Source organism: Myotis myotis, unplaced genomic scaffold (assembly GCF_014108235.1).
Source record: "Myotis myotis isolate mMyoMyo1 unplaced genomic scaffold, mMyoMyo1.p scaffold_m19_p_1, whole genome shotgun sequence".
Classification (NCBI taxonomy): domain Eukaryota; kingdom Metazoa; phylum Chordata; class Mammalia; order Chiroptera; family Vespertilionidae; genus Myotis; species Myotis myotis.
The window spans coordinates 203,957,138-203,965,681 of NW_023416313.1; the positions used below are offsets into that span (position 1 = coordinate 203,957,138).

At 45.9% G+C, this 8,544-nt stretch overlaps 1 protein-coding gene across 1 annotated transcript; it reads left to right on the forward strand.

Annotated features, from left to right (window-relative positions):
• Window positions 1-779: 779 nt before the first annotated feature.
• On the forward strand, window positions 780-7,795 carry EIF2B2 (eukaryotic translation initiation factor 2B subunit beta). Its single transcript, XM_036313221.1, has 8 exons — window positions 780-942; window positions 1,061-1,181; window positions 1,320-1,468; window positions 2,620-2,783; window positions 3,418-3,513; window positions 4,541-4,678; window positions 5,903-5,969; window positions 7,195-7,795. Exons 1-8 carry the CDS (start codon window positions 780-782, stop codon window positions 7,350-7,352), a joined length of 1,056 nt encoding a protein of 351 aa, XP_036169114.1. The 3' UTR covers window positions 7,353-7,795.
• Window positions 7,796-8,544: the final 749 nt, after the last annotated feature.

The window sequence follows — 8,544 nt, forward strand, 5'->3', positions numbered from 1 at the left end:
TCAGTGGCTCTGTTTCCTAACCTGTAAAATAAGAACAAGAGGACATACCTCACAGAGTTGCATTAGATGAGACAATTCACACATACTGCCCAACATCTGTAAGCTTTAAGTAAATGGTAGCTCTTGGTGTTGTATTATACTATACTGTGCAGCCTCTGTAGTCTGTCCAAATGGAAGGGCATCATTTTTGCTCCCTTATTGGCTCCCACTTTGAATCTCCTTATTTTGGTGGGGATGGGTCTCCTCATTTCTGATCCCTGTCTTATATTAGGTGTGCTAGGCGTTGGGAATAAAAAGGCAAAAAAGATACGATCCCTGCCCGGGAAGCTGAATCTATTAGAGAGGTACAGGCGCAAACACGGCATTATAAAGGGGGCGGGGGGTCTGCCCACGGGCTGTGGGCCCTGGACGCGCATTCTGAGCATCTGTATCAGGAGATGGGGCAGTCGCCGGAGTAGGGGATCAGGAAAGAAGGCCGCAGGCTGTTCCCATAGCAACAGGACAGGCCACGCTCTGGAGGACTCTCGAATCACCTCTGTCGCGTCGGAGGGTCCAGCAAAGGCCAGTTGCGCTTCTCGGGTCCAGCGGCTTGCAGATCCTTGGCTGTAACGAAACTGGAGCTCCGCGTCTCTGATTGGCTCAGACAGCTAGGGGCGTGGCCTGACGTGCACACAACTGGAGTTTCCTCGCGGAGCGGAAGCCGACCTGGTCCGTCCCGGAAGTGCAAACTCGGAGGTCGTGCAGGTGGGGATTCCGCGGTGTCGGCGGCTCCTTTCAAGATGCCAGGAGCCGCGGACAAGGCCTCGGAGTTGTCCGAGAGGATTGAGAGTTTCGTGGAGGCCCTGAAGCGGGGCGGCGGGCGGCGCAGCTCTGAGGACATGGCTCGGGAGACGCTGGGGCTGCTGCGCCGGATCATCATGGACCACCGCTGGAGCAACGCAGGTGAGGCAGGCCTCGCTCCCCGGCGTCCCTCCCCGCTCTCCGTTCTCCATTCCCGGCGGAGAGTGGCCCCGGCCGCCCCGAGCACTTGCTCTGCTCACCCTTTCTGCCTTGGACTTAGGGGAGCTGATGGAGCTGATCCGCAGAGAGGGCCGGAGGATGACGGCCGCGCAGCCCTCAGAGACCACCGTGGGCAACATGGTGCGGAGAGTGCTCAGGATCATCCGGGAGGAGTACGGCAGGTCAGGCCCCGGCCTGGGCTCGGGCTTGGGTCCAGGGACGCTGTTGGCGCGAGCCCCTGGGAGCCTTTACCGGAGCTGAACAGGTCTGGTACACATCACACCGCCTCCTCACCTCCTGTGCTCTTGGTGCCTCCGTAGACTCCACGGACGCAGCGACGAGAGCGACCAGCAGGAGTCCCTGCACAAGCTCTTGACGTCGGGGGGCCTAAGCGAGGATTTCAGCTCTCCTTATGCCCAGCTCCAGTCCAACATCATTGAGGCGATTAATGAGCTGCTTGTGGAACTGGGTAAGAGTCTGATCCCCAGGTGGGCGGGACAGGCTGCAGAAAAATGAAGGGACAACAGGAGGTCCTCGGAGTTGCTCATTGGCAGAGATGGCGATAGCTAGTGCTCTGGTTTCCAGAGGTTTCCCCTCCATCCTGATGAGGGGGGGTTGGAACAGGTGGTAGGACTAAGGTAATCCACTCCACATTTCCTTCCAGACCAAGCCTTTGTAGGTTGCAAATCCACCGTGGCAGAGACTCCACTAGGACCGGGCTTTATTATTATTTTTGTTAATCCTCACCCGAGGATATTTTTTCCATTGATTTTTAGAGAGAGTGGAAGGGAGGGGGAGAGACAGAGTGAAAAACATCAAGATGAGAGAGACACATTGATTGGTTGGTTGCCTCCTGCATGGGGCACAAAGCCTGCAACCGAGGTACGTGCCCTTGACAGGAATCGAACCCACAACCCTTCAGTCCTCAGGCCAGTGCTCTAACCACTGAGAAAAACCAGCCAGGCCACTTTATCTTCGTTTTAAAGAAGACGAACTCCCCAAAGCCATCGGCAGTAGACCCTCCGTCACTAAGCCTCCTCTTGTTTATACCCACGCCGACCACCTCCACCCCCCTTATCTTTGTGAACCAGGAGACCTGCAGGTACTTACTGCAGTCAGAGTTCTTCAGGGGAGGAAGAAGCCGGGCGTGTCTGTGCGCTGAGCTGCTGCTTCCAAATTCCTCCCTTATTTTTCTTCTGTGGTCTCCCTCTCAGATGGAGGTGTTGTGGCCACCTTTGGGAGGGTTTTTTTTAAGGGGAAGTTCGGTTTACCCCATGCTCAGTGCTCGCTGTAGGATTTCCCAGAATGGATCATTTCTTGCCTGAAGTCATTGTCTTCAAAACCATTTGTAAGGAAGCTGGTGTCATGCCAGGGCAGGGGGCTAAGTTGATGATGAGGGGGCACTGCTGAAAAGGAGGGCAGGCTGAGAACTTGGGAGACAGAAGATCTCAGAGGAGCAGGGTTTTTAAGAAAATGTGGCATTTCATATTAAGTTTGTAAACCCCGTGTTACCAACCTCAGCTAGGTGGGCAGTCTGTGTGATGGGCACACGTCCCCTTTGGTGCTCTGTCGTGTCATGACAGTTTCATATTTCCCTTGTAAAACTGGCTGTTTTTGCAGAAGGGACCACGGAGAACATTGCAGCCCAGGCTCTGGAGCACATCCACTCGAATGAGGTGATCATGACCATTGGCTTCTCCCGGACAGTAGAGGCCTTCCTCAAAGAGGCTGCGCGGAAGAGGAAGTTCCATGTCATTGTGGCAGAGTGCGCTCCGTTCTGTCAGGTAGGGGGCTGCTGGAGTTGCCAAGAAAAATGAGAACTGAGGAGAGAATAACGGAGTGATAGATGGGATCCATGCCCACTTTGAATTGATGTACAAGACATTGAGAAGATCAGTAAAAGATGAAGGGCATTTTCAAGTTCATTCCATGAACATTAAACATTGGTTTAAGAAAGTTGGGTGAACTGCTGGGTCCATCAAAAGATAAACATTGGTTTTTTTTTTAAGAATCAAAATAGAGTAAATTACCTTGAGGATGACCAAGTCTTAGTCTAACCTCACTCAATCCCTAGATAAATAATAGGTTTCAAGAAAGGATATATATAAGGAGGCAGAATGTTGTAAAATAATGAGCCAGGAGCTGTCATCAGCAATGCCTGATTATGCAAGCAAGTAATATTTCCAGTTTTGGCACTGCTGTGGAGTATTAAACATTTATTAGCTTTCTCTGGGCTTCCTTGCAGCTTACCAAAGAATACCTACTACAGGCACAAAAATGAGTTAGTTATATTTTGAAAAGTGTGTGTTGGGTGTGCTCAGTATTACAAAACTCCCCAGATCCAGTTACATTTGAGAGGTCTTTCACTCTCTCTCACTCTTTGTCCCAGCATCAATCAGCCTTTCTCTCCTACTGCAGGGTCACGAAATGGCAGTCAATTTGTCTAAAGCAGGTATTGAGACAACTGTCATGACTGATGCCGCCATTTTTGCTGTGATGTCAAGAGTCAATAAGGTGGGTGTGTTTGGAGTTATGTTATGTTGAATTTATGAAGATTATACCTCTAAAATATTGATTTTTAGTTTCTTTTATAATATCCATGGGAAGAGGTTTTAGCACCTTTTAAAATATATATATATATATATATATATATTTTTTTTTTTTTTTAATTGATTTTATTGCAGAGAGGAAGGGAGAGGGAGAGGGATAGAAACGTCAATGATGAGAGAGAATCACTGATTAGCTTCCTCCTGCACACTCCACACTGGGGACCGAGCCTGCAACCTGGGCACATGTCTTGACTGGGAATCGAACCGTGACTTCCTGGATCATAGGTCGACGCTCAACCACTGAGCCGTGGGCATTGAAAGCACATTAAAAGGGCTTGAACCTTTTAACTTTATTAACTGAAATTTTTTCCCTTTGTCTATATCATTGGTCCTCATTTGGAATAGCCTCTCTTTGGTTAAAGCATTGGAAGAATGAAGTGGGACTACTATAAGCAGGTCAGCTCGGGACCCAGTAGACGGCTCCCCCCTTATGCTCAGAGAGCTTGGCGCTGGTAGATGGAAAATAAGAAAGCTCCCCACTTCTCAGGAGGTGTGGCATATAGATTTTTAAAGACAAGGCTAAAAGTAGATATTGCAGTTTCCTGTTCTATACTTTGTTCACTTTTTCCTTGGGAACCCACTTTTAAGCTAGAACTGTGGTCCTAAGCCTAAATCGTTTTCTTTCTATTCTGTGTGACCCCTCAGGAGGCCAAGACTCAGGCCTGAGCAGTTAGGCTGTTGTGCCCAGTGGCCCTGTTAAGGCTTTATCCCGGGATGGCTCACATTTTTTTATTTTATTTAATAATTCTTTATTGTTAAAAGTATTACATATGTCCCCCTTTATCCCCCACTGACCCCCTCCAGCACCAGGCCCTCACCGCTCCATTGTCTGTGTCCATGGGCCATGCATACAAGGTCCTTGGTTGGTTACCTCCCACCTACCCACCCTCCCCTGCCTTCCCTCCTGTCTCATTTTTCTTCCTGTCTTAAAGGTGATCATTGGCACGAAGACCATCCTGGCAAATGGTGCCCTGAGAGCTGTAACAGGAACTCATACTCTAGCATTGGCGGCAAAACACCATTCCACCCCACTCATCGTCTGTGCCCCTATGTTCAAGCTTTCCCCACAGGTATGTCTGTCTGCCTTGAACAGAGATAAGGAAGCCAAAGGGTAAGCTTGAACTCTGGGCCTTCAATCTACTCTAGGACTTTTCTTATCTGCATTGACTCAATGGATTAGATCCAGTGGAGGCTGGAAAAAGCCACATGAGTCGTGATCCAGGAAAAACAGTCGATATTTATAACCTGTCAGCTTTAAGAAGTCAAAATTGTAAGGTCAGGACGATACATAGTTGGGGAAGGCCCACTGTTTACATTGCCACCACTCCTCATCACCCTGACCACTTTTCAAAATGCCAAGCAAGTTAAAAGTAGGAACATACAATTTGTTTTATTTGTCATAGTTCCAGGGACTGTCCTCTGAAGCCTGAATAGGAGTTACTAACTGAAGAGTCATTTCATTAGTGATAAAAACTATTTGCTTTGAAAATGTCAATCTATTTATAGGTCTCTATATTTTTAATTGAGGTATAATTCACATAACATGCAATTAACCAGTTTAAAATGTTCAGTTCAGTGGCATTTATTACATTCACAGCATTGTGCACCTAGCACTCTGTAGTTTCAAAACTTTTTCTACATCTGAGGAAAAAACTCTGTACCCATTAAGTAATCATTCCCTTTTCTCCCTTAGCCTCATCTCCTACTAATCACTAATCTGCTTTCTGTCTCTCTGGAGTTGCCTATTTTGTTTGTATGGGGTTTTTGGGGGGGTTTGTTTGTTTTAAAATACGTTTTTATTGATTTGAGAGAGAGAAGAACGGAGAGGGAGAGAGATCGGAACATTGATGAGAGAAAAACATCCATCGGCTGCTTCCTGCATACCCCCTACTGGGGATCAAGTCCGAAACCCATTGAACCAGTGACCTCTTGGTGCATGGGTTGACTCCAACTACTGAGCCAGGCCTATTTTGGATATTTTACATGAAAGGAATACAATAATGGCCCTTTCGCTTAGCATAATGGTTTCTAAGTTCATCTGAGTTATAGCACAGTACTTGGTTTCTTTTTATGACTGAATAATATTCCAGTGTATGGATATACCACAATTTATCTGTTCATCTCTTGATTGGCATTTGGGTTATTTCTACCTTTTGGCTTTTGTGAATAATGTTGGTATTAACATATGTGTACACGTTTCTGTGTGAACATACATTTTTTTATTTCTCTTGGGTATAAACCTAGAAATAGAACTGCTGGGTCTTTTTTTTTTTTAATTTTTTTTTCTTTTCCAGTTCCCCAATGAAGAAGATTCATTTCATAAGTTTGTGGCTCCTGAAGAAGTTCTGCCCTTCACAGAAGGTAAAAAAGTGTGTGTGTGTGTGTGTGTGTGTGTATTTGGAATTTTGGTTTTGGTGGTCAGTGGGATTTAATGCTATCAGGTTGTGCTTTTTATCACACTTATTGTAGGGACTGTTCTCTTCAGCACTTAGAGTGCCTGGAGACCTGATCTAGTTTAGGTTCCTTTTGTTCTGACTAATCTATTTTAGGTGAGTTATTGGGGCTATGGTGGGCTGGATCACCCAGCATTGACTGGGTTCGGCTTTGCATGTTGTTTGAGACACAGGCAACAACCCAGTGGGAAATGTACTTGTTTTCAGTTGCTGTCAGAAGTCATTTTGGTGATGTGGCTGCCAAAGGAAGCGGGCTCTGCAATGTCCTGACTTACACAACTTGCCTATAACTTGGCTACCCTTTGTGTGTTGGGGTCCTTTCTCTGACTTCTGAGGCAGCAGCTGTGTTCAGTGAGCCTCATCAAGTTAACATGGCCTTAAACACCCTCTGGGAGCAAAGCATAGTATTTGGGGTGCTAATTCTTCTTGGAAGTTGATTAACTTCATCCACTTATTTAAATATTCATTCTTTCAGAAATATTTACATCTATTGAGCACCAACTATATACCTGGCACTATTCTAGGCACTAGGGACATAACAATGAACAACACAGATAGGCCCTGCTCCCCACAGGGCTTACGTTCTGCTGCAGCAGATGGACAAGGAAATGTCAGGTCATGCGATGCTTTCGAGAAAAAAACAAATGATGATGAGATGGAAAGTGGCTAGGAGACTACCTTAGATTGGAGAAGTGTCTTAATGAGATGACATTTCAGCTGAGTTCTGAATGCGCAGAGCCCCACGTGAAGGTCAAAGGGAGAGTTTTCCAGGCATTGGTGCAAAGGGACTGAGTTAGGTACATGCTTAGCCATTTGGGAAGAAAATGGCCCTGTGGCTGGAGAGGAATGAGCAAGAAGTAGACTGGTATGATTTGTAATTGATGTAGTGTGGTGGGATCTTGAAGGTTGCAATCCCACATCTGAATTCTTTTCTAAGGGCTAACGAAAAGCATTGGATAGTTTTAAACAGGAAGTATCACGATCTGAAGTCATCTGTTCTGGTTTGCATTTGTCCCAGCTTCCCTTCCTTGGGGTAGCATGTATGCCTGCATTATTGAGCCTAGAATCTATATGCTACTAAACCATTAGAGCAGGATCCTCAATTTTATCTTATAACTGTGATTGCCTTTCAGGGGACATTCTGGAGAAAGTCAGCGTTCATTGCCCTGTGTTTGACTATGTTCCCCCAGAGCTCATTACCCTCTTTATCTCCAACATTGGTGGGAACGCACCTTCCTACATCTACCGCCTGATGAGTGAACTGTACCATCCTGATGATCATGTCCTATGACACCACTCGTCCTAAGCAAAAACTGCTTAGGCAAACACAGCCTGGAGACTTCAGTGCCACTGCTGAAATGCATTTTCCTTGTAATGGGGGAATGAACTGGAGTCAACCTAAAAAAACTGGATACCATTGCGTACCTTTCTAGTCATCCCATAACAAGGATGCACATTGAGAGTGTGTGTGTGTGTGTGTGTGTGTGTGTGTGTGTGTGTGTGTGTGTGTGCTTGCGTGTGTTTGCCTTTCAGGTCTTAACAGAGCAGCAGGGCTTAACCTATTGGTTTTGGAGCTTCTTAAGTGACCTGGGGTGTCTGTTTCAGGAACTTAAACTTTCTGGTTCAGTGGTGTGTTAAACATAACACTGAACAGCTTGCTGGGATACAGGTTTTTGCTCAGAATGGCTACCACACCTTTTCGTAGGCTGTGCCAATAAAAGCTGCTCGAAGGTTCCTGACTTGGTTTATTTATTGTTCTGCTCTGATTGAACTGCCTGAAACAGCAGCAGCAGAGCCTTTTCGTGTTTCCATGGAGGGCTGTCATTAGGAACAGTCTAAAACAGAGAAGTATAAATGAAGTATTTACAGTTTCCTTTATAATTTACTGGAAATGGTCCCAAACAACTTGTTAGTAATCTAAGAGTGTGGTTCCAAAACCTCTCTGATCATTAGAACCATCTGGGAGCTTAAAAAAACAAACATTCTTGGGCTCCATCCCAGACCCACTACATCTGATCTCCAGGGAGGCACCTGGGAATCTGTTTAAAGCTCCCTAGAAAAGGACACCCTCGTGTACTGTTAAAAGGATTGTAAACTGGCACAATCTTTTCAAGGGCAGTTTTGAATCTGTACTTCTAGAATTATTTGTAAAGTGCACAAAGGTATAGCCGTGACTGTCTTATTTTAGCGGCTGTAATATCACAGCCTAAGGGTTCAGCAATAACGCTTTGTATTCTGTTAGTTAAAAGCAAGAAAGGTTTTAAAATAATGACATAACATGGAAGATTATGTATCCACTGCATTAGAGGTTTCAAAAGGGTGACTTGAGGGCAGTGTCTGGATTGAAGACATTTTGGCTGGTTCGCCCGGTATTTAATTTGAATTAGTTATCAAAACTTAAGTATCTGGAGATTGCACATTAAACAAATTTGATTTCTTGCTTCTTTTGAGAACTCAGAAGGTCTGGCGATTCTGAATCCACA